The sequence below is a fragment of the Crinia signifera genome, chromosome 7, assembly GCF_055691185.1.
Source record: "Crinia signifera chromosome 7, ASM5569118v1, whole genome shotgun sequence".
NCBI classification, from domain to species: domain Eukaryota; kingdom Metazoa; phylum Chordata; class Amphibia; order Anura; family Myobatrachidae; genus Crinia; species Crinia signifera.
This window is the reverse complement of record NC_139223.1, coordinates 192901943-192928495: the sequence shown is the minus strand read 5'-3', so window position 1 is coordinate 192928495 and position 26553 is coordinate 192901943. Positions and strand designations below refer to the sequence as shown.

At 49.7% G+C, this 26553-nt stretch overlaps 1 protein-coding gene across 2 annotated transcripts in view; it reads right to left on the bottom strand.

The window, feature by feature from the left end:
• Positions 1-755: 755 nt before the first annotated feature.
• LOC146021004 (intelectin-1-like) overlaps positions 756-26553 on the bottom strand; it is a 39498-nt gene continuing 13700 nt past the window's right edge. For both annotated transcript variants that reach the window (XM_083154766.1, XM_083154767.1), the window contains 4 exons: positions 25426-25584; positions 17728-17848; positions 4893-4999; positions 756-1460 (listed from right to left, as the gene is read on the bottom strand). In XM_083154766.1, coding sequence (XP_083010892.1) covers positions 1308-1460; positions 4893-4999; positions 17728-17848; positions 25426-25584 — 540 coding nt within the window. In that variant the 3' untranslated portion in view covers positions 756-1307. The remainder of the gene's footprint in view (positions 1461-4892; positions 5000-17727; positions 17849-25425; positions 25585-26553) is intronic.

Genomic DNA, 26553 nt, shown 5'->3' with positions numbered 1-26553 from the left:
CCTCGCATTGGTTATAAGTGTACCGCGTCCCCTCGCATTGGTTATAAGTGTACCACGTCCCCTCGTGTTTCGGGCAATAATTTATTCTCCCTCTATGTCCACGTAGATAGTTAATTATAAAAAACAACCTTTAAAAATGTTTACAAAAACACGAAAAACTGTTGACCTTGTGTTAGTTTGCTGCTTTGCAAGCCTTGAAGTGATGCCCGCCGTTCGAGCGAACACCTGCCCCCCCCCCACCCCACTATTTGCCGAATTTCTCTGCAGTGCTGCAAATGGATGTTTTGCATAAGCATCCATCCGCAGCCTTGCGTGGGTGCCCGAAAAAATGAGATGGTCGCCTACCATTGAATGATTTTTGGAGCTCTCGCTAATCTAAGTCACTCTCTGGTGCCTTAGATTAGCGGCGCCCTGCTCTGTGAACAGGGTGGGCAGCTAGCATCCGGTGATGTCAGATGCCCGCCCGCGCTTGGGCATGACATCATTAAGCCCCACCCCCACGATGTAAACTAGCCGAATTCACGGATCTCCGTGGAGGGGGCAGGGCTAAAATGACGCGATTGTGCCATTTTAACTCCGCCCCCTCCTCTGAGACCTGCGGATTGCCGAGGTAGGGATAAGATGGCCGCAATCGGGAGGGTTGCCCACCTTTCCGGGGGGCCGGGAGGGGGACCTGATTTTCGGGAGACTCCCGGCCAATCCAGGAGGGTAGGCAACCCTGGTGTAATAATACATAAATGTGTCCTGACACACTGTTTGGTTTTCACTGCTTTATTTAATACAAATATAATAAAACAGTTATAATGTATATATTTATATAATGCTACAATGATCATTATAAGCGGTGACTCCTACCTCAGTGTAGAAGGGGGCTGCCGCTGGCCGCAATGTCGCCCCCCTATCCGCTGCCGCCGACCATGCTAGCTCCTGCCAGTCGATTTGAACTGGGATGTAGGTAATATCCCGGCAGACACTATCCTGAGAGTCAGAATGCAGAGGAATACCTATGGTAAGTACTGGGGTTATTTACTAAGGAGAGGGTTAGGTTGCGGGAGGGGACGGCAGAGCCAAGGATCCATATAATCACCATTATTTGTCGGGATTCTTACAGTCGGGATGGTGTATGCTGGGATACTGATACAAACCCCAAAATCTTAAGATACAAAACTATCATAGCTACCTGCAACAAAAGGCATTAATATTGTCAATAATCTACATTTTATATTTTGTACTACTTTGCGGGTTACTGCTTGGTTTTCTCTCTAAAGTGTATATTTATGATATTTCAATGCCAGAAAGATGGGAGATCAGCGATAGAAGACTAGTACAGCGGCCTCGATAAGATCCTTGCTAGCGCTCCATCCAATGTGTGTACCCACGCCATCCCAGTCTAAGGCCGTGAAGTCTCCACACTGTCTGGGGTGTGCCTCCGGGAAGTAGCCTCCTCCTCCAATGCAGTACTGTAATGTTAAACGAGAGAATGAAAGAATTTAGGTTATAGATGAAAATGTGGGTACTTGTGTATTATCACGGAGGCCCCGATATGTGATCGCGCGATATTTAATTGCATCGCATGCCATACACCCGATGCACTGCGATGCGATGCGATTTTAGCCCCCTATGCGATGAAAAATTGTATAAGCACCCTAAATTGTATAAGCAGCGAGCCCCGCGAGGGGACGCATATACCTGTGAAGTTCTGCGCGTCCGCTCGCCACGCTTCGGGCTCGGTGGCTCGCTGCGCTCACCACACTTTATAAAATCAACTCCACACCAAGGCCAAGTGGTCAGGAATGTGAAGCAAGGTGTCTCCTTACGCGTTTCGCTACACCTGGTAGGTTTATCATGATAAGTAGGCCTTGGATAAGTAGACCCGGATACTCCCATTGGGACACTTCATGTTCACTCTCCATTATTGGATACAAAGTCTTGCATTATATTGCCACACCAGGAGGTTGAGGACAATTTCTATATCTGTGAATGCTGTGGAAGGAGCTGGTTATTTGTGCCACCTTGGGCCACTCCTGTCCTGAAAGAAATTCCATTACAACAGTTCTCCCCCTGGATCAAGTATTTGGGAAATAAGCTTTTCCTCTGGATTCTTATCAGTGGACTTATCCATCCGGGATTTTCCACCACATTAGAGGCCTATGGTTGGTGAGGACTACATTATACTTTTATCCTGCAATTCCATTATTGATTTTTTGTTTTAATATCATGTTTATGCATTTTTTATTGATGCTGGTGAATACACCTTTTAGCTTGTATTTCTAATTAAACTATTGTGATAGACTAACCAATCTATTTTTCAAACATTCATTGATATTAGCGCTGCTCACCCCCCCTATGGCTTTTTTTGGTTTGAAAAATGACAGCTAAGAGCTGATTGGCCAGTGATAAAAACCAGACAGTTTATCACTTCTCCAAGCTTAATAAATCTATCCCAAAATGCTCTGTTCCTGGACTTCCTTACCAGTGGCAGTTGCAGAGGTGAGGCTGCAGCACAGTCCAATATTCAAATAGGGGGGCCACACCTACTGCCACCCCAAACATCACTGTCCTGGATGTGACCCCCCCCTTTTTGAATTTTGGACATTGCTGGAGTCCAACCTCTGTAACTGGCACTGAGGGAAGTTCAGGAACAGAGCATTTTGTACCTAATGGAATGGGTCATGTTGGAGGGTATGTTAGAGCAGCATTAGCTTGATAACGGTCAGGTGTGGTAATGGTTTGTCTACTTTTACCGTCCATAGTGACAAATATCTGATTTGTGAGTGGCTTCCATGCAGTATATGTCGGTATAGGAGAGCGCTACTACACATACCGTACTTCAACATACTGTAGTTTGGCCAAGGATGGTCCCCAGAGATAGTACTGTGCATCCCTGATGCTGTGTTGTTACTGTGGAGAGTTAGATAGTGGAAGACAGGTGTCTCCTCCTTAGCTCCAGCATTACCTTGCCTTATACCACTGTTCCAGCATCCTGCACCACTAGCCACTAGGGGTAAATATACTGAGATGGAAGTTCTATCAAAGATGGGATGCTATTGGTTGCCCATAGCAACCAATAAAATTCTATCTACTATAATCTAATCTAGCGCTCATCTGTAGTACTAGATTCGAAGATGGAAGTTCTACTGAAGATGGGATGTTGCCCATAGCAACCAATAAGATTCTATCTCTTATCTTCTAATCTATCGCTCATCTGTAGCACCAGCGCGCCGAGAAGACCTGACTCCTCGCACTGATCAGCAGGACAGGGACTCGAGTGTCTCACATGGTCGTGCATCCATTTTCACGAATGGGGTGTGCAAGCATCTCACACGCATGCGCGCCTCATTCGAGCCGTGGCACGCTGAACGTGCCACGTCTCAAATGAGGCGCGCAGGGAATTGCACGAATAAGTGTGGATTCATCTGTATTTAGCACCCTCGAGAACAAGGGTGGGCAATTATTTCAGATGGGGGGCCACTTAAAACTACCAGTAAATATTTGAGGGCCACACACAAAATAGGGACACGCCCAATTGTAGGGACACACCCCTTTTGCCAATGACCATGCCCCCTTAACTTACCTGTACCGGTTTTTAGCCAAGTACTTTTGGAGGGTATAAAGTGCTCAGCGGGGTCCCGCTTGGCACTATCGTACAAGATGCGGCCCTGATACTTTATGTCAATGTTGTCAAGTGTATAAAGGCCCATAGGACTGTCGGTGGTGTAGTGCCCCGCAGCCACGGCATCCATTGGTGGTGTAGTGGTTGTTGGCTGGGGAGACTGGACTCCGTCTATCTCCTCTGGATGCTGCTCGGCACTTCCGGGTTTGCCGAGATCCAACTGTAATCTCTTAAGCCCAGTGTCCCTAATGGCAAGCATCTCAGCCAGTCTGATTGCTTATCATTGAGCACTGGTGGGGGGAAGCGGGCCAGACAGGATTGGTTTACGGGCTGCATCTGGACCGCGGGGCGTATGTTGCCCACCCCTATTCTAGAAGATAAAGAAGATAACAGATAGAATCTGATTGGTTGCCCATAGCAACATCCCATCTGAAAGAGAACTCCCATCTTAGTAAATAAACCCAGCAGAATCTGATTTATTGCTATTGGCATCATCCCATCTTCAATAGCGCTCCAACCCTAGTCTGCAATACAGGCTCTGCTTCGTGCCTTAACCAGTGTAACCACAGCGAGTATGGCTGTACCTTCTACTCAATAAACTACACTATTGGTTACATTCCACTACTCTGCCAGTATAAACACATGTACACATTTCCAGCAATTTATGGGCCAAGGCACCCAGGGTCGGCGCCACCACTAGGCAGCTTTAGGCATTTGCCTAGGGCGCCAGCCACTGGAGGGGCAGTTGGGAGCAGCCCCCCCGGATCAAGGTCAAGGTGAGCATTGAGCATCTCCCTCTCTGTCTCTCTCCCCCCTGGAGCGCCGCTGCGGCCATCGCTGCATCTCCCGCCGCCGCCCCCCACGGAGAGTCGCTGCGGCCATCGCCGCTGCGGCCATCGCCGCATCTCAAAACCCCCCCGTGACGTGAGACGCTGCTCACTATCTCACACCCCCGTGGAGCGAGACGCTGCTCCCTCTCCCCCCCTGGTGGAACGAATCGGCGGCGGGCACATAACACCCACCCTATGGAGCGGCGGGCACATCACACACCCCCCCCCCTTCGTCTGGGCCACTCTGGTGCCTTGCACCGGCCCTGAAGGAACCCAGAATGCTGGAGATTCTCTGAGAGTTGAAGGCTGGTAGTCGCAGCTACAGTGAGTACTTGTGATGCGCTGGGAGTTGGAGTAAGCACTGATAACTGCATTAGCGGAAAGTACCTGTTTACCTACCCACCTTAAATCAGTCCCTTTGTATTTCTATAGGACAAGTAGCAACTTACATGTTCTGTATTGCAGTCATTGGACACTTTTATCCCAGGACATAGAGCGATTGAGGCTTGTTCATTGTTGAATACTCGGAATTGGACAAAGCCAGCAGTGAATGCGTCTGCAGAAGAGAGTTTCATTGTAGGAGACCTATAGTTATTATCTATACAATCACACTTGAAAGCATAATGCTAAAAGTAGAAATTATTTACTAATATTGATCAAAGGTGTAAATCTGCTCTAACTGCACAGTAATCGGACGTTAGCTCTTATCTTATTTTCAAGAAAAATAGATGTTAAAAGCAAAAATTGGTCATTGTACTCAGTAGACGTACACCTGTTTGGAGCATTGTTTTAATAACTAGCCAACATAGCAAATGCTATCCTTCTCCCAATGCTATCCTTCTCCCAATGCTATGCTTCTCCCAATGCTATCCTTCTCCCAATGCTATCCTTCTCCCAATGCTATCCTTCTCTCAATGCTATCCTTCTCCCAATGCTATCATTCTCCCAATGCTATCCTTCTCCCAATACTATCCTTCTCCCAATGCTATGCTTCTCCCAATGCTATCCTTCTCCCAATGCTATCCTTCTCCCAATGCTATGCTTCTCCCAATGCTATGCTTCTCCTAATGCTATCCTTCTCCCAATGTTATGCTTCTCCCACTGATATCCTTCTCCCAAAACTATGTTTCTTCCAATGCTATGCTTCTCCCAATGCTATCCTTCTCCCAATGTTATGCTTCTCCCACTGATATCCTTCTCCCAATACTATCCTTCTCCCAATGCTATCCTTCTCCCAATGCTATGCTTCTCCCACTGATATCCTTCTCCCAATGCTATCCTTCTTCCAAGAGCGCAGGGTAAGGTTGAGGGAGTGCATCGGTGTGAGGGAGTTCATCAATGTGATAGAGCATAGGGTGAGGGAATGCAAGCTGCAGGGTGAGGGAATGCGTCAGTATGATAGAATACAGGCCGCAGGGTGTGTTAAGACTCTCTGATGGATTCTGGGTAAGGTGACAGCTGGCAGGAAGGAAGAGGTCAGGCGTGAGCCCGTGGCTGGGACCGCTGTTTAGGACGGCCACAGCAAAACCCTACACTGACTCTGTTGAGTCTCCCGGGCAGATGGAATACCCCTGCAGAGTGCTAGGCTTCGCCTGTAGCCGCCGCGTTCGCAAGAGCCAGTTACGCCGGCTCTCACCCCGATGCAGCCAGGTGTTAGGATAAGACAAGGGGTGAGCGATCGACAGGGAGTATCTCAAAAGGATGATCTGACTACCGGGCCTAACTGGGAAAAACCCCTAACTACCGGCACCTGGCCAAGACCAGGGAGACGCGACCCAGTCGCAGGCCCACAAGGGAGATAGGGAATCTTGGACGGAAACACTAGGAAGACAGTGGTTCCCCAAAACCAGGTACAGAAGGAAAAAGGGAATTCCCCTGCCTAACAGGAGCTAGGGCGACAGGCAAATCCACAGTGTAGAAAATGATAATAACAAACGAACCCACGGAGGGGCGCAGCCACTGGGGGCCTGAGATGTGAAAGTAAATAATAACCAGGCTCCAGGAGAGCACTTACGTGACCCCAAAACAAGGAGGGGAACGTAGAGGAGACGTGGGAAGAGCCGGGAGCACGATGAAGATCCGGAGCCCAGAGCGTCTCTAAACCAGACTGCAGAACGATGAGGGTAAAGGCCCATACACACTTAAAGATTTTCATTTCAAAAGACTTTGCCAAAATCTGTGAGAGATATATCTTTCACCAAAGTAGTGCGTACACACTGAGTTATTTTCCCCAAAGAGCGAGAGATTTTCAGGAGGCGAAAGACTTTGCTGAAAATCTTTCATTATAAATGGGCTGGGTTTGAATTCAAGGGTTCCATACAGATGGAGCCGGCCTCTTTCTTGCAGGGGCTGGCTATTCTATCGCCAGCCCCCGACAGCGGCTGGCTCTCGCCAGGGGCGTGCGCGCACGAGACGCTTGCGCGCGCCCCGTGGCTACAGAGTTTCTCTGCCGCCTCCCCCGATGCCCCTCGCCGCCCGACCCGCAGCACCGCCGTCAAGGGACTGCCACCAATGTATATCTATTTAAATGCAAACTGCCCACCTATGTATTTATTTAAATGGCATGCGAGGACTAGATGGGGGACGCAACTCCCCCACCCCACCCCGGAGCGACTCGGTGGCAGATTTGTCACATCACCCGCCACCCCCGTGGAGTGATGCAGCAGTCCTCACCACATCACCCACAGTCCTCTCTACCCCCCCCCCCCCGTGGAGCCATGCAGCAACGACCACATCACCCGCCAGCCCCTTCCCTCCCTCGGAGCGATGCGACCGCGGCTGCATAATTCCCCCGTGGAGCAATGCGGCAGCCGCATCACCCCCCCCCCCCAGTGGAGCGGGTATATTTTATATACATATATATATAATATATATATATATATATTTTTTTTTATATACATATATAATATATATTTTATACACATATATAATATATATTTTATACACATATATAATATATATTTTATACACATATATAATATATATTTTATACACATATATAATATATATTTTATACACATATATAATATATATATTATATACATATATATGTATATTTATTTTATATACATATATATTATATACATATATATATATTATATACATATATATTATATACATATATATTATATACATATATATATATATAGCTGATGCATTTAAATTAATATATTGGTGGCAGTGGGCAGAAAATTATACACATTGGTAGCCAGGGGGGCGGGGCAGCAGGGTGCACTATGTTGCCGGGGACCAGTGCTGTCTGCTCCTGTGTTGAGCAGGGCGGGGGGCGGGGCGAGTCGCCGGGGAGCAGGGACAGCACCAGCAGCAGCCGGCCGGAGAGAAGATGATAGTAGCGGCGCGCTGCGGACCAGCCTGGTGAGTATGACAGGCGTGGGGGCGGGGGGAGGCAGCGGGGCGGTCCGCCAGGCTGAAAGTGGTTAATCTTTCAGCCCGGCAGGCGTACACACATGGCGATGATGGATGTCAAGCCATCCATCATCGCCACATCTGCTGGTAAAACCAGCAGATGAACCACTTTACTAGCGATGATGCGGGAGCGCGCATCATCGCTAGTCGGCAATCTCTGAGGCATACACACTGGGCGATTTTCAGCCGAAAATCGCTCAAAACGGCTGTTTTGACCGATTTTCAGCTGAAAATCGTCAAGTGTGTATGGGCCTTAAGGAACAGGAATAATCCTGGGGCCGGGAACGCAGGAAGCTGTGACAGAAATAGCTATAACCGGCGTCTGTGCCCAGCAGACGCCGGCTATTTATTTGTATTGCGCGCCGCCTGCCTGACGTCAGGCGTGCGCGTGGTCCCCGGCAGGCTGGGCGGAAGTTCGGGGACGTTGCCCAGCAACGCCCCGACGCCTGTCTCCTGAACGAGGCTTGGAGCGCTGCTTGGCAACGCCCCCTGTCTCCGGCCCCTGCAATGAAGCTGCCGTCCGTCCGGGAGCCGCCATACCCGGACGGCGGCGCACAACAGTACCCCCCCCTTGAGGAAGGGTCAACAACCCTTTACCCCCAGGTTTGTCCGGGAACTGTCGGAAAAACGATCTCTTAAGATTGGGCGAATGCAAGTCCCTATCAGGAACCCATGACCTCTCCTCGGGACCAAATCCTCTCCAATGCACAAGGAATTGCAGTGATCCCCTGACCAATTTGGAGTCAAGGATCTTCTCCACACGGAATTCCCGTTGCCCCTGTACCGTCACAGGAGCGGAGCCAGTTCTGATTTTGCGATGGAACCTCCGTGAAAAGACCACAGGTTTGAGAAGTGAAGCGTGAAAGGTATTATGGATCCTGAGGGACTTAGGTAGGGAGACTCGGAACGCTACCGGATTAACCCTCCTGACAATTCGAAAGGGACCGATAAAACGAGGTCCTAACCTTGCCGACGGTTGATGGAGCCTGATATTTTGGGCAGAAAGCCATACCCAATCTCCCACCTTAAAACGGCAAGGACGTCTGAATTTGTCCGCAAACACCTTTTCTCTGAAAGACGCTTCCTTCAGTGCTGTATGGATACTCCGCCAAATCACTCTGAGTCGGGAGTCAGCAGAGGACGAAGACCTGGGGGTATTGGGACCCAAGGAGTTGGCCCGGGGATGGAACCCATACACTGCAAAAAATGGAGAGCTCTTAGAGGCTGAATGGTGTGCATTTTTATATGCAAATTCGGCCAGCGGTAGAAAATTCGCCCAATCATCCTGCAGTTTAGAAACAAAACATCTTAAGTACTGTTTAAGAGACTGGTTAAGACGTTCTGTTTGGCCGTTGGCCTGTGGATGAAATGCAGAAGTGAGGCTGGTTTTCACTTTTAAGGCTGAACAAAATAGTCTCCAGAATTGGGCCACAAATTGTGGGCCCCGAGGAGACGATCTCGGTGGGTAACCCATGTAGCCTGAACACATTTTGTAGGAACAGAGAGACCAGATCTTTGGCCGAGGGTAATTGTCTTAGGGCCACAAAGTGTGCCATCTTAGAGAACCTATCCATGATGACCCAAATCACCTGACATTGAGACGAGACCGGGAGTCCCACAATAAAGTCCATGGCCAAGTGGGACCAAGGTTTACCAGGTACTGCCAAGGGTACCAGTTCTCCCACTGGTCGTGAGCGTGGGACTTTATGCCGGGCACAGTCAGGACAGGACAGAACAAATTCTTTGGTGTCTCGAGACATCCCAGGCCACCAAACGACACGAGAGAGTAGGGCAAGAGTCTTAACTACTCCAGGGTGACCGGCAATCCTGGAATCATGACATTCCGAAAGAACCTTGCATCTTGAGGATGGAGGGACGAACCATTTGTCCTCAGGAGTTTGGGTAGGAGCCTGGCTCTGGGCTTGACGAAGAAGCCCCTCTAAGGTCTGACTCACTCCCACCTGAATACATGACGCTGATATAATGGGTCCCTTACAAAATCTACCCTCATGCTGGGGAAGAAAACATCTGGACAGAGTATCTGCTCTAATGTTCTTCGACCCTGGCCTGTAGGAAATGAGAAAATTGAATCGCATGAAGAAAAGGGCCCACCAGGCTTGCCGTGCATTCAACCTTTTGGCTGACTCGATATATTGCAGATTTTTATGATCTGTCAAAACCAGGATCTGATGGGCAGCCCCTTCTAACCAATGTCGCCACTCCTCGAAAGCCCATTTGATGGCGAGCAACTCCCTGTTACCCACATCATAGTTGGACTCTGCTTGGGAGAATTTCCTAGACATGTAGGCACAGGGGTGTGTCTCCCGAGACTCAGAATCCCTTTGGGACAAGACTGCTCCGGCCCCAGCTTCAGAGGCATCTACCTCTACAATAAAAGGCAAATCCGGATTAGGATGCCTGAGGACTGGAGCTGAGACAAAGGCCCGCTTAAGTGTTCTAAAAGCTTGTTCTACAGGAGATGTCCATATTGAGGGGTCGGCTCCTTTCTTAGTTTAAGCCACCAAAGGTGCCACAATAGAAGAAAAGGAGCGGATAAACCGCCTGTAATAGTTGGCAAAGCCGAGAAACCGTTGCACCGCCTTCAAGTTTGTGGGACGGACCCAATCAAGAACGGCCTGTAGTTTCTTCGGGTCCATTTGAAATCCTTGAGAGGAAATGATATATCCCAGGAAGGACACCTGAGTCACTTCAAACTCACATTTCTCAAGTTTGGCGAATAACTGATTTTCTCGTAACTTTTGCAGAACTTGGCGAACCTGAGCTCTATGTGAGGCCAAATCTTGGGAGAAGATAAGGACATTGTCTAAATAGACGACCACGAATTTACCCAGGAATTCGCGAAGAACGTCATTTATAAAATCCTGAAAGACGGCTGGGGCGTTAGAGAGGCCGAATGGCATTACCAGGTATTCGTAATGCCCTGTTTGGGTACTGAAAGCCGTCTTCCATTCGTCTCCCTCCTTGATTCTTATGAGGTTGTATGCTCCCCGGAGGTCAATCTTGGAGAAAATGGCTGCGGACCTTAGCTGGTCAAACAACACCGCGATTACGGGGAGCGGATAAGTGTTTTTTACCGTGATCCGGTTAAGAGCCCTGAAATCAATACAGGGTCTCAATGAACCGTCCTTTTTAGCCACAAAGAAAAAAACGGCACTGAGAGGGGATTTAGACGGCCAGATGAACCCCTTGGCGAGACTTTCTTGAACATAGTCATCCATGGCTTTCGTCTCTGGAACAGACAAGGCATATAGTCTGCCCTTGGGTAGGACGGCATTAGGGACTAATTGAATGGCACAATCGTAAGGACGATGAGGTGGCAACACGTCCGCCTTCCCTTAGAGAAAACATCCGAAAATTCCTGATAAGGAAAGGGAATATTGGCGAGGGCGGCAGAGGCCAGCAGGCATGAAGTTTTGAAACAATGCTTGGTACAAGTAGGGCTCCAACGAGCAATCTCACCCTTATCCCAATCAATTACGGGGTTGTGCTTCTTCAACCAAGGGAATCCCAGTACCATAGGGACTGCGGGACATGATACAAGAAAGAAGGAGATCTCCTCTTGATGAAATAACCCAATGGATAACTGCAGGGGTGGAGTTTGGAAGGATATGACTCCGTTGGAGAGGACATTCCCGTCTAACCCGCGTAGGTTAACCGGCAAGGGAAGTTTAACATAGGGAACGCCCAACGTCTGGGCCACCAAAAAATCTAAAAAATTTCCAGCCGCACCACTATCGATGAACATGGGTCCGGAAAAATCGGTGCCCTGAAAAGAAACACAACCGGATATTAATAATGAGTTTTGAGAGGAAAACAGTTGTAGGCCTAAGTGAACCCTCTCCGCGTTCACTTGGCCATGGCTTTTACTGGCTTGTTGGGACAGTTACGAAGAATATGCCCCTTATTACCGCAGTACAAACATAGGCCGGAGCCAAGTCGTCGGGCTCTTTCCTCTGGGGTAATCCGGGCAGCCCCCAGCTGCATGGGCTCATTACCTTCCTCAGACACTGACGGAATGTAGGGCACCACTCGAGAGATGGTACCCCGTTCAGACCTTCGTTCACGGAGACGATGATCAATTCGAATGGCGAGCTCCATTAATTTATCGAGAGAGGTAGGAGTTGGGTACTGAATCAGGCAATCTTTGATTTCGTCTGTTAGTCCGCAACGGAATTGACTGCGTAATGCCGGATCATTCCATCCGCAGTCATTGGACCATCGTCTGAATTCCGTGCAGTAAACCTCCGCCGGGTCTTTTCCCTGTTTAAGGGCCCAGAGATGAGTCTCTGCGGAGGCCTCCCTATCAGGATCATCATATAACAGACCCAGGGAGCTAAAAAAATTGTCTACAGAGGACAAGACCGGACTATCCGAGGGTAACCCAAAAGCCCAAGTTTGAGGATCTCCTTGCAATAAGGAAATGACCAGACCAACGCGCTGGGACTCGGAACCAGATGATCGCGGGCGAAGTCTGAAATATAACTTGCAGCTCTCGCGAAAATTGTAGAAAGTTGCGCGGTCTCCTGAAAACCGGTCTGGCAAATTCATCTTAGGTTCAGAGACCCCTGGTTCTAAGGAACGTAGGCGCTGTTCTTGAGTAGCAACCTTTAGCGAGAGATCTCGCACCATCTGGGTTAACCCCTGAACTTGATCAGAAAAAGTTTGCGTGGATGGATTCATAATCCCTACCAAGAAAAAACACTTCTGAACCAAAAATCAACTGGAGGCGTGTAGAAATGGGGACAATCCTACCCGGCTGTCTATATGGCCGGTTATAATGTTACGACTCTCTGATGGAATCTGGGTAAGGTGACAGCTGGCAGGAAGGAAGAGGTCAGGCGTGAGCCCGTGGCTGGGACCGCTGTTTAGGACGGCCACAGCAAAACCCTACACTGACTCTGTTGAGTCTCCCGGGCAGATGGAATGCCCCTGCAGAGTGCTAGGCTTCGCCTGTAGCCACCGCGTTCGCAAGAGCCAGTTACGTCGGCTCTCACCCCGATGCAGCCAGGTGTTAGGATAAGACAAGGGATGAGCGATCGCCAGGGAGTATCTCAAAAGGATGATCTGACTACCGGGCCTAACTGGGAAAAACCCCTAACTACCGGCACCTGGCCAAGACCGGGGAGACGCGACCCAGTCGCAGGCACACAAGGGAGATAGGGAATCTCGGACGGAAACAGTAGGAAGACAGTGGTTCCCCAAAACCAGGTACAGAAGAAAAAAGGGCATTCCCCTGCCTAACAGGAGCTAGGGCGACAGGCAAACCCACAGTGTAGAAAATGATAATAACAAACAAACCCACGGAGGGGCGCAGCCACTGGGGGCCTGAGATGTGAAAGTAAATAATAACCAGGCTCCAGGAGAGCACTTACGTGACCCCAAAACAAGGAGGGGAACGTAGAGGAGACGTGGGAAGAGCCGGGAGCACGATGAAGATCCGGAGCCCAGAGCGTCTCTAAACCAGACTGCAGAACGATGAGGGTAAGGAACAGGAATAATCCTGGGGCCGGGAATGCAGGAAGCTGTGACAGCAATAGCTATAACCGGCGTCTGTGCCCAGCAGACGCCGGCTATTTATTTGTATTGCGCGCCGCCTGCCTGACGTCAGGCGTGCGCGTGGTCCCCGGCAGGCTGGGCGGAAGTTCGGGGACGTTGCCCAGCAACGCCCCGACGCCTGTCTCCTGAACGAGGCTTGGAGCGCTGCTTGGCAACGACCCCTGCCTCCGGCCCCTGCAATGGAGCTGCCGTCCGGGAGCCGCCATACCCGGACGGCGGCGTACAACAGGGTGAGGGAGTGCATCAGTGTGATAGAGCGCAGGACACGTGGTGAGGGAGCGCATCAGTATGATAGAGAGCAGGACACTGGGTGAGGGAGTGCATCAGTGTTATAGAGCACAGGGTGCAGGGTGACGGGTGCATCAGTGTGAAAAAAAGCACAGGCCACGGAGGTAGGGTGTGTGTGTGTGATAGAGCGCAGGCCCTGGGTTAAGGGAGTGCATCAGTGTGATAGAGAGCAGGACACTGGGTGAGGGAGCATGTCAGTGTGCTAGAGAGAATGGCGCAGGATGATGGAGCGCGTCAGTGTGATAGAGAGCAGGACACTGGGTGAGGGAGTGCATCAGTGTGCTAGAGAGCAGGGCGCAGGATGAGGGAGTGCATCAGTGTGATAGAGCGCAGGACACTGGGTGAGAGAGTACATCATTGTGCTAGAGAGCAGGGTGAGGGAGTGCATCAGTGTGATAGAGCGCAGGACACTGGGTAAGGGAGTGCATCGGTGTGATCTAGCGCAGGACACTGGGTGAGGGAGTGCATCAGTGTGCTAGAGAGCAGGGCGCAGGGTGAGGGAGTGCATCAGTGTGATAGAGAGCAAGGCGCAGGGTGAAAGAGTGTGCATTGGTGTGATAGAGCGCAGGACAATGGGTGAGGGAGTGCATCAGTGTGATAGAGTGCAGGGAGCAGGGTGAGGGAGTGCATCAGTGTGATAGAGCACAGGGCACAGGGTGAGGGAGTGCATCAGTGTGATAGAACGCAGTGTGAGAGAGTGCAGGCCGCAGGGTGTGGGAATGAGTCAGTGTGAAAGAACACAGGTCGCAGGGTGAGGGAGTGCGCCAGTGTGATATAGCGTGAGTAAGGGAGCGCGTTAGTGTTACAGTATAGAGTGCAGGCCGTGGGGTAAGGGAGTGCGCCAGTGTGCTAGAGCCCAAGCCGTGGGGTAAGGGAGCACGTCAGTGGGAAAGAACGCACAGTTTATGTTCCAACAAAGAAGGGGTGGGGGCGGTTTGGGGGCCCCGAGAGATATCAGTGTATTGAGTGTATGGAGCTCCAAAAATTCTGTTGCCGGGCCCTGGCTGACCACAGTATCAAGCTGACTATGGGCCAGCCCCTGGCATTTGTCTAGTTTGCATAGCTTGGCATTGCAGATGACAGAAGCTCACAAGAACACAGTCCAGCACATGAAACATCAATGACCCAGCAAAGAATGCTGGGTAAAGCAGACTGTAGTAGGTGTCACGTGCAAACCATAATGATGACTAATAGCTATAATCTGATTTATTACTATTCTCAACATCTCCACTTCTATTAACAGTTACAGCACTTTTATAATAAACCCCCAGCACCACTGGGATCCGATATGATTTCCCGGCGGTCGGGATCCCGGCGGTCGGAATCCCGACACTGGAATCCCGACCGCCGAAATCCCGACAAGGGGGGGACATGGATCGCCCCCCCTTGCGGGCTCGCTGCGCTCGCCACGCAGCGGGCCCGGTGCCTCGCTACGCTCGGCACGCTATTTTATTCTCCCTCTATGGGTGTCGTGGACACCCACGGAGGGAGAAAGTTTCGGGATTTCGGCGGTCGGGATTCCAGTGTCGGGATTCCGACAGCCGGGATCCCGACCGCCGGGAAATTAACCGCATCCCCACCACTGAACTGCAGTTCTCATAACCAAGGTCTGATGACCCCTGGTGGTAAGAATCAATACTGCCGGGAACAATGCAATACAGAAATATAACATCAGGACACGGATGCCCCTTTCAGACCGCACATATTAACCCGTATATTGGTGTTTTTTTACTGTTTCAAAACAGTAATATGTGCAGTCTGAAAGGTCCAGATTGAATTTACCATTTTAAAATAACTGGTATTTTAAAACAGTAAAAAAGCAGGGTCCTACCCGTTTCAGACCCTTTTTTTTGCTGTCTGAACGGGTCTGAAATGGTTCCCAGGCAGCAGTGAGCACTATTGGTCCCCAGCGCAGTGCATATTTAATGAGCCGGCCGCTCAATACATATGAACATATGTAATGAGCGGCCGGCTCATTGAATATGCATTGCACTGGCTTAGAGGGGACCAGCTAATGCTCAGGGGAGTGAGGGCTCCTGAGGCTGTCCCGACTACCTGTGTGGTGAAGCGCTGGGGGAGAGAGGGCTCCCGCAGCCACGCTGAGCGGCATGCAGGGGGGAGGGAGTGAGGGCTCCTGAGGCTGTCCCGACTCTCTGTGTGGTGAAGCGCCGGAGGAGAGAGGGCTCCTGCAGCCACCCTGAGCGGCATGCAGGCGGGAGGGAGTGAGGGGGCTCCTGAGGCTGTCTCGACTCCCTGTGCTGTGAATCGCTGGGGGAGAAAAGGCTCCCGCGGCCACGCTGAACGCTGTGCGGAGGGAGGGGGAGTGAGGACTCCTGCAGCTCTCCCTGTGCTGTGAATCACCCTGGGGGAGAGATAGCTCCCACAGCCACGCTGAGCGGCGTGCGGGGGGTGGGGGGGTGGGGGGGGGGGGGGTGGGCTCCTGAGGCTGTCCCTGTGTGATGGGGGGAGGGGAGAGATTGCCGATCAGTGTTAGGGTGCTTTCACACCACAAACCTGCTTATACCCCATATAATATGGGTAATATGTGTGGTGTGAAAGGGACATAACCTGCATGGACCCGTTTTAAGTAACGTTTTAAATACCGGGTCTAAGCAGGTTTTGCAGTGTGAAAGCAGCATGACAGAAATAAAAATTTGCATGAGTAAGATCTGATACTTGGTTGCTAGAAGTGTGTGGAGCGAAGGAGAAGAGGTCTAGCCCAAAATAGGCGACATTTCTGTGAATTTAAATGAACTGATCAGAGGGTGTCCTTTAATCTTAAAAGTTGTCTGTACTTTCTGCAACATTATCAATCTGCCTACTATGGCATAGTTTTTCCCCCATTCAAGGCCATTCATATGGTCATATAAACGATCCTTTTATCTGTATTTGTCTTTAGATGCTGACTGTAGTAATTTGATGCATAATTTCCTCACTATTGACATAGTTATCAATAATATTAATTTGGCAACATAAAAGATGTATTTCTTATTACTGCATATCACAACATTAATACAAGGAAAATATGACCTTTTCCAAGGATCCCATCCTGACAAAGAGCTGGATTCAAGGTGATCAGTACCGCAAATAATTTGCTTACCAGTATAAATTTTTTTGGTTTGGTTAAAAACTAATAAAAAAACATTTTGCAATCCAAACCCCAAATTCAGGTAAGAAATAAAAATTCTAAACCAGGATTGGGTTCGCTTCAGATCTCGGGAAATCCATGCAAGGTTTTGGTTCAGTTCATATCCACAAAATTCAGGTGGATTTGGATTTCAGTAGAACCGAACTGCATCCCTAGTTTGAATTAAGAAATATTCCAATGCTGTTGATATGGAATTGTATGAATGCTACCTTTCATTTCAAATTGATTTGCTTCTAAGTGTATAATATACAGTATAGACTCCTCATATCAGTGGTTATAATTTAGGTGCGGCTGGTGGTCTCATCGCTGCTACTTACTTATGCATTAAGGGCCGCCGACGGGGGTGCTGTGAGTACAGCTGTCCCGGACCCCAGCCTCTGGAGGGGCTTGGGCAGTTGCCCACAGTGGCACGGTGTCACCGCCCCATCCCGCGACCGCACACCACCTCCCCCATCCGGCAGCCCCACAGCCAGGCACGCACAATACACAGTGCAGCCTGCAGAGAGCCGAGCCTAGGACACAGAGGGGCTCGGCGCTCTGCAGGCTGCACTGTGCAGTGTGCACTCCATCTCGAGGAGATGCGTGCAGGAAGGAGAGAGAGGAGGCACGCAGGAAGGTAAGTAATGGTACTCAGGGGGAGGGGGTTTAGGAAGTAATGGTACTCATGGGGTGGGGGGTTTAGGAAGAAAAGGTACTTGGGGGGCCTTTACTACTCCAAAGCGCTGCAGACTGTCAACCTACCAATGTCTGCAGTCATTCCTTTTACTGATTTAACTGATTCTCCCCTTAAATAAAATATACAGTAAACCCTAATAATACAATATTATGCCGGACAATAGGCTTACTTTTCCCATATATCCCAAAGAGATTGGTTGTCTTCTCTGCGTTTCCATGGTCATAAACTACCGGAACAGCAGGTCCATTGTCTGTGGGACATTTTCCAATTTTATACTTCACAGGATATTTCTAGAAGAGAGTGGGGACAATTTGTAAATGTACCTCGGTGCCAATGTCCATTGCTTCCTATTTTGTGAAGTCTTGTATCTTGTATCTTGTATCTTCTGTGCTATTGTGGCTGGGTTGATTGGATATTTAAAATGAACAAGGGTGAACGTTCTTTATTCAGGGAAGAGTTTCTAACATGTGTACACGTTCATAGGTGTGCGCACATTGAGTGTTAAGGGTGCACAGGCACCCCCTAATGCTGTGCCCACCCCTATGAACACCTCCCTGCAGCTAGCAATACCAGCAATACCTTTAACCAAAGACTTTTTGCTTTTTAGAACTGTATTCCATTTAAAGAAGCGCACATCAATCAATTATGTGTGTGCATTGGTAATTGTACTAGACCATTGTCATACTACATATATGCTTCATCCATATATGTGTATGACTTTATTTGCATGGGAAGCGGTCATCTATTAGAATGAACTTAGGTCTACAGTCATTAGGTCGACCCCACTAGGTCGACTGGCAGGAAGGTCGACCTGACTTAAGGTCGACATGACTTAAGGTCGAATTTGCATAAAGGTCGACATGAGGAAGGTTGACTGGTCATAAGGTCGACATGGGGATTTTCACTGTTTTTTGAGCCGACGTGCCGACAGGCGGTATTTCATGCCCTACCATCCACTAGGGTGTGGAGGAGGTTATTAAAGCTGTGGCGAGCGAAGCGAGCCACCGTGCCCGAAGCATTGCGAGCGATGCGAGGGTCCGATTCTCATTGCCAACTGTGCCCATGTCGACTGTGTCCACATTCGAATCAAAAAACAGGGAAAACCCATGTCGACCTTATGACCAGTCGACCTTCCTCATGTCGACCTTTATGCAAATTCGACCTTAAGTCATGTCGACCTTGGCCCATGTCGACCTTAAATCAGGTCGACCTTCCTGCCAGTCGACCTAGTGGGGTCGACCTAATGACTGTAGACTTAAGTTCATTCTGATAGATGTATCGATTCCATTTGCATGTGCTGTTAGTGTTGCACAGAGTAATTAGAAGGTGAAAGCTGAAATAGGCAGAAGATTATGATGCGGCTGAGAGACGTTTTATATTGTAGCGAGTGCCAATAGATGATGGTAGACACGCCTGATTGGCAGTGTTAGACATGCACAATAGGTGGTGCTAGACACACCCCTTTGATGGTGCACCCCCTAATAAAATGTGCTGCGCATGCCTATGGCCACGTTGCCTATGAAATATTTTTCCAGTTATCAAATGTACCCAATATCAGGCATTGGCCAGTATTTTTACTGGAACACTTTTTACACCAATCACATCTTTTACATGTACCAGGAGACTGAACATTGGACGTCATGATATGATGACTGGGGCTGCTGGGAGCAGGAAGAAGTCTTTCTGAAGGCAAGCCACCACAGAGCTGGCCAGATGGTCATCAGGACTACCGGGCCCGCCCATAATGAAGTGCAATGTAATCACTTCTTTTAATGTCTAACACTCTTGTGTCATTTAAGGGGATACAGTCGTATTGTCGACAACACTTAGGTCGACAGTCATTAGGTCAACAACCATTGGGTCGACAGGTGGCAAGGTTGACAGGTGTCTAGGTCGACATGGGTGAAGATTGCGAGCGATGCGAGGGGCTACGGTTGACTTACAACTGTGTCCATGTCGACTGTGTCGACATTCGGGTAAAAAAAACAGTATAAAAAAAACATGTCAACCTTCCGACATGACGACATAACCCATGTCGACCTAACAATGTGTCGACCTTGACACATGTCGACCTTCACCCATGTTGACCTAGACACCTGTCGACCTTGCCACTTGTCGACCTAAGTGCTGTCGACAATACGATCCACACCCCATTTAAGGCATAGATGACACACATTAGCAGTATTTTAATAAAAGTTGAAACTTATGAAGGAAGTTATGTTGGTACTTGTGTAATATCACGGCGCCCGGCTACGGTACGTTTTCAGCGTAGGCTAAGCTACGTTGTCAGCGTAGCCCAACGGCTGCCTAGCATAGTCAGCGTAGTGACTCCACGGCAGCCTTGCGTAGTCAGCGTTCACAGCACCCCTGCCAGCTCTCCTGGGGGATGGGGGGCAGCTTGTGCTGCCTGTGTCCCTGGGAGCCCTCCTACCCCCCACACAGACTGAGTCGCAGGCAGGGAGGCTTCCATCTCCCTGCCTGCCACCGTCCCCCTGTTCCCTGTGACATGCGAATTTATACCAAGTCTTGTGTACTAATTATACCTGGTGTGTTTAAGTACTTAGTACTGAGAAAGGATACTGCTTTATGGACACAGTACCTAAACTGCGAAATTCACTTATTGTCCATCGGTTTGGGATTAATTTGGCAAATGCCTCCATTTTAAACCCCCACTATCCACGCCAGCCGGAAGCGTGGAGAGCGAACGCGTCACAAGTCCTCTCGACCTGTTCATACCCCCACTATCCACATCGGCGTGGAGTTGATTTTATAAAGTGTGGCAGGCGCAGCGAGGCGAGCGGACACGGAACACATGTAAAGTAATCCGCGTCCCCGCGCGGGGCTCGCTGCGCTTGCCACTTTTTATAAAATCAACTCCACGCCGATGTGGATAGTGGGGGTATGAAAAGGTCGGGAGGACGCATAACAGGTCCGCTCGCAACGCTTCGAGCTGGCGTGGATAGTGGGGGTGTTTCAGGAACACATTCACACCTGTCATGTCAGCCAGGTTTAAATGGTCAATGGTGCCCACATAATATAATAAACGCTGATTGACTACGCTAACTACGTAAGCTCTGGCTAGGCGCAAACGGGCAGGAACACTACACTACGCTGACTGCGCTGGGCATGCGAACACTACGCTGATTCTGACAGCGCCGCTACGCTAACTGCGTAACGGGCGCTGTGCTAATACACAAGTACCGGTATGTTTTACACCATGCCAGCTTGTGCATTGCCATATTGCATTCCACACAGGGCCGGATTAAAGGGGGGGGGGGAAGGGGGTCAGTACCCCTGGGCCCCCCTCTGGCTAGGGGCCCCCTGTGGTTGGCATGTATTTTAAAAAATAATTATATATATATTTTTAGCTAAAGGTTTTGTGCTTGGGAGTGGGGTAGTATCTGCCAATGTGACAATGATTAATGGTGCTGAGCACCGGGTGCCAAGGCACACTGACTGCACAAGTGTGGGAGTTGACTAAGTCCCATGACACGGGACTTGCACAAGAGGGCAGAGAGGTTTGTGCTGAGTTCTGATTGGTGGAGCTCATTACATGCTTCTCAGGCCCATAAAGGACAGCAGCAGGAGCCTAGTCATGGGAGGGTTTTTAATCAGAGGCAACACTGATCCTGTGAGGTCTCCTACAGTCCTACAGAGTAAGGTACAGAGGAACAAACACAGGCTTTTCATCAGGTAAGTATGTATGTATGTATGTACAGTATATATCTTACAAGAGCAAAATTAGGGGACCGTGAGGAAATTTTGAAGTATAAAAGTAAACCATTGAATAATGAACAAAGTAATAAGGGGGATTGTCTTTTTGTCACTAAATATAATGATAAACAAAAATAAATAAAATGAATTATGGAGAAATATGGCACATCTTGAAATTAGATCCAATTCTTAAAGAACATATTGAAGATAGGCCGAAAATTGTATATAAGAGATCTAATAAGATTAAATCGATGGTGGCCAAGAGTCAACTTGAAAACCCTAGGAACAGCCTGGTTTCAAGAAACATGCTTGATATCAAAGGCTGTTATCCATGTAAGAGGTGTAAAGTTTGCTCTTATATTGACAATGGGACATGTATTAAAGACAATGGGGGAAATTTACTAAGATGAATTCGTAAAAAAAAATTGTATTTTCATAGGAAAATATTCGTATTCGTATTTTTGGGATTTACTATGCCAAAAATATGATTTTTCGTATTCGTATTGATGGGACATTGGTATTTGTTTTTACAAATACGAATGAATACACCATCGACAAAATACGACAGGAATCACCATTCAAAAGAATGGTAATTCCTGATTTACTAGTGGCCATATTGAAAATACGGCCGCTAATTGGCGTAAAACAGCCGCGAATGGCCGGGCAAATACGGCAGGAAAATAAACGTAATTTTCCTGTTGTATTTGGCTTTGATTCCCAAAATACAGGGGATAAAATTAGTAGGGGTCCCCAGTATTTTAAGAACCAGCCCCAGGCCCAACCAGCCAGCAGAGTAATGCCACAGCCAGAGGGAGACTTTTTATACAAGTCCCCCCGGTCAAAGCATTCATCCTTACCGACCAGTCAGCCTGGCCAGGGGCCCTGGGAGAGTGGGGACCCCCCCGATAAAGGGGTCCCCCCCTCCAGGACCTACCTGACCAGGCTGAAGCCTGGTGCTGTCCCCGATGACCCTGGGCTGTGGTCACCGGGCTGATGAACTTGTGTAAAAAAAATAAAAATAAACTATTGTTTAATACTGTGGAACTATGAGTCCCAGCAAGCCTACCCTGCATGCTGGGGCTTGGAGAACCACAAGTCCTGGCATGCGGGGCATTAAAGGGCCCACTGGCACTTGTAGTTCCATAGTTTTAAAAATAGTCAAATAAACACACACACATACACATGAAAAATAAAACTTTAATACATCCAAAGCCCTTTCATACCTATCTCGAGCCCGTAGGTAGGTCCCTGGGTCCAGGGCTCCATGGTCCGGGGCTCCAGGATCCAGGGCTTGGTTCCAGGTTCCGGGGCTCCAGGGCTGCACAGTCCAGGGTCCGGGGCTCCAGGATCCGAAGAAATCCATAGTAGTACCTGTGGAAGAAAATACCTCCGGCGAAGATCACGTCCTCTTCTATCCGACGTAGTACAGGTCTTCTTAAAATAACAAACACCCGACTATTCGGGCCGGTACCCGCGACAGACTGAGGAGAGACGCTGATGTTTCTTCTTCAGCGCCTCTCCTCCGAATGATTCTATTAGCCGCCTAGCGGCCAATCAGGAGCCGAGAAAGTCGGCTCCTGATTGGCCGCTAGGCAGCAAATAGAATCATTCGGAGGAGAGGCGCTGAAGAAGAAACATCAGCGTCTCTCATCAGCCCGGTGACCACAGCCCAGCGTCACTGGGGACAGCACCAGGCTTCAGCCTGGTCAGGTAAGTCCTGGAGGGGGGCCCTGGCCAGGCTGACTGGTCAGTAGTAATGAATGCTTTGGCATGGGGGACGTGTATAAAAAGTCTCCCCCCGGCTGTGGCATTACCCTGCTGGCTGGTTGGGCCTGGGGCTGGTTCTTAAAATAAGGGGGACTCCTCATTTTGTGCCCCGTATTTTGGGAAGCCGCCCCGGCCCTTTCAGCCTGGTGCTGTTTTCTGTTGTGCGGGGGACCCCACGCCGTTTTTATAAATTTATTTATTTTTCAAATTTTTTTTTATACACTGCAGCCTGCACGGATCTGACTGATTCGTGCAGACTGCCTATACGAATTCGTATTAGCGGCCGTATATATGACCGCTAATACGAATGGATACGCCATCGGAGGTATACAAAGCAGTCGTATCTGATTGCTTTGTAAATTATCCTCCGGAATACGAATTTGCATACGGCTGAAACAGGGGTAACTATTCTATGATATTGTAAGAAGCCATATTTGGCCATATTGTAGCAAAGTAACAAATAGATGTAATCCCTCTTTGTATATGAGAAGACAGGGCTCATAAGGATAATAAAAAATAGGGTACTTGTTACCTAGAACGGCGCCGACGATTTTGATCCTAGGAATCGCAAGGAAAAAAATCGCGTCGGCCGCATCGCATGCGGCCCAAAAAATCGCATGCGATGCAACCGACGCGATTACCGCGATTTTACATAGGGAACAATGTTAAATGGCCCAATTGACCCGATTTCACATAGGGAACAATGTTAAATGGCCCACAGACCCCAAATAGCCACCCTGAAGTGTGAAATGGCCCCCCCAATTGTTAACCCCACCCCACGATCAACGTCAACCCGAAGCGTGGCGAGCGCAGCGAGCCCACGAGGGGCGGCGGTACGCGTCCTCCGACCTTTTCACTATCCACTATCCACGTCGGCGTGGAGTTGAGAATAGACAGTGTGGCGAGCGCAGCGAGCCATCGAGCCCAAAGCGTGGCGAGCGCAGCGAGCCCCGCGAAGGGACGCGGATACCTTCACAGGTATACGTGTCTCCTCGCGGGCTTCACAGGTATCCGCGTCCCCTCGCCATGCTTCGGGCTCGGTGGCTCGCTGCGCTCGCCACACTTTCTATTCTCAACTCCACGCCGACGTGGATAGTGGGGGTATGAAAAGGTCGGAGGACGCGTACCGCCGCCCCTCGCGGGCTCGCTGCGATCGCCACGCTTCGGGTTGACGTTGATCGTGGGGTGGCGTTAACAATTGGTGGGGCCATTTCACACTTCAGGGTGGCTATTTGGGGTCTGTGGGCCATTTAACATTGTTCCCTATGTAAAATCGGGTCAATTGGGCCATTTAACATTGTTCCCTATGTAAATCGCGGTAATCGCATCGGTTGCATCGTATGCGTTTTTTGGCCACGATTTACCTTTTACCATTCATTTCTATGTGAAATCGTGGGCATTGCATCGGTCGCATTGCATGCCATTATAATGGCATGCGATGTACATGCGATGCCCACGATGGGCGCTGTTCTAGGTAACAAGTACCAAAAATAGTAATAAGCAAAAAAAGGCCTCAGAGTTTGACCTTGTTCAATATGTCCTTTCGTCTCAGAGTCTGAAGCATCTCTGTCACTCAAAGTGTGTGAGTGTGTCTATAACACTGGGTGGAGCCTCTGACTCACATGACAGAGAATCAGCCCAGTGAGCCCACAGTGCCAGACACCCTCTGCCTCCCCATGTTGTAAAGGCAAAGACACTGCTACTCCACAGCCACCAGGTGAGCGCCCCCGCGACCCCCCTCCCGCGATTCGCGGCAAAACCCCCCTTCCCACGAGATTCGCGGCACACACCCCCCGCACGATTCGCAGCATCCACCCCCCCCCGCGACCCCCCCTCCCGTGATTCGTGGCAAACCCCCACCCATGACCCCCCCGCGCAACTCCCCCTCCCACGATTCGCAGCAACCCCCGCGACCCCCCCTCCCGCGATTCGCGGCACACACCCCCCGCAATTCACGCCACCCCCTGCGACCCCCCCCCGCGTTTAGCGGCACACACCCCCCGCGATTCGCGCCACCCCCCGTGACCCCCCGTCCCACATGTGTTGACCTTTCTGTGTTGATTTTTTGTTGTGGCGATTCGCGGCACACCCCCCTGCGACCCCCCCTCCCGCGATTCGCGGCACACACACCCCCCGGGATTCGCCCCCCCGCGACCCCCCCTGCCGCGATTCGCGGTACCCTCCCACCCCGTGACCCTCCCCCTCCTGCTATTCGCGGCACACACCCCCCTGCGACCTCTCCCACGATTCACGGCAACCCCCGCGCCCCCCTCCCGCAATTCGCGGCAACCCCGCCCAGCGACCCCCACCTCCCGCGATTAGCTGCAACCCCCCGCGCCCCCCCCCCTCCTGCGATTCGCTAATGATTTTCATTGTCAGCACTTACCTTATATAGATGGAAGAGGTTTCCTCCATTGGTAGATAGGAAGCCATTCTGTGTTCGATATCTGAGCAGAGAGTTGTTCTTCCACAGGAACAGGGGTCTCTTGTTTGGCACATGCCAAAACCCCACATTATCAGCAGGAATGTCATAATAACCGGGATTCTGAGTACACACAGGGAAATTAACAAATTACTTAGGGCCTGATTCAGACCTGATCGCTGTGCTGCTAATATTTGAAGCCCTGCAATCAGTTATACCCCGCCAGAGTGAAACCCGGCTCCGTACTTAGCACAGCTGCAAATCCATTTGCAAGCCATCCCCCATCGAATTACTGTTTCCATTGTGCGCAGTCTGGGCATAGCCCAGGACTTACTCGGCGGCTGCGATAGATACAGGCTAATCGGGGCCGGAGCTGATGTCACATGACTTGCCCTAAAATGCCTGGGTACGCCAGAGTTTTCGCCGATACCCCTGAAAACAGGCGGTTACCACCTCCAAACCCCTGCTTTCAGCCAATCACCTTGCGTATGGCCAGCAATCAAAATATTTGCAGGATTTTATCGCAGGATGGCCTTGGGCATGTGTACTGTGATCCGTAAGCGCAATCTATCAATAGCAGGACCTGTGAAATCGTAGCAGTGTGATCAGGCCTGAATGAGGCCCTTAGACATTAACCAATATATAACACAACAGTTCTTATGACACAGTGATAGTGATATTACATTTGTTAGAATCTATTGAGTGTGTGCGCTAATTAATATGTAATCTCACATTAAAAGGTCTGGAATGTGTAACAGCTGGAAATGACTTTATCTTTTGGCCCATGATCTTTGCTTCATCACGTTACCGTATCATCACCAAAAATCCACTTCAGCTGATAGCATTGGAAACAAGTGGGATCTACTTAATGGTATGGATCATTAGGTCTCCAGCAGTTAGATCGACATGCATTAGGTCAGCACCATTAGGTCGACATGGGTCTAGGTCGACAAGGGTCTAGGTAGACATGTCATTAGGTTGACACAAGCATTAGGTCGACATGGGCAAGGTCGACAGTCAAAAGCTCAACATGTGGGTTTTCACTGGGTTTTTTTACCCGAATGTCGACACAGTCGACATGGACACTGAAAC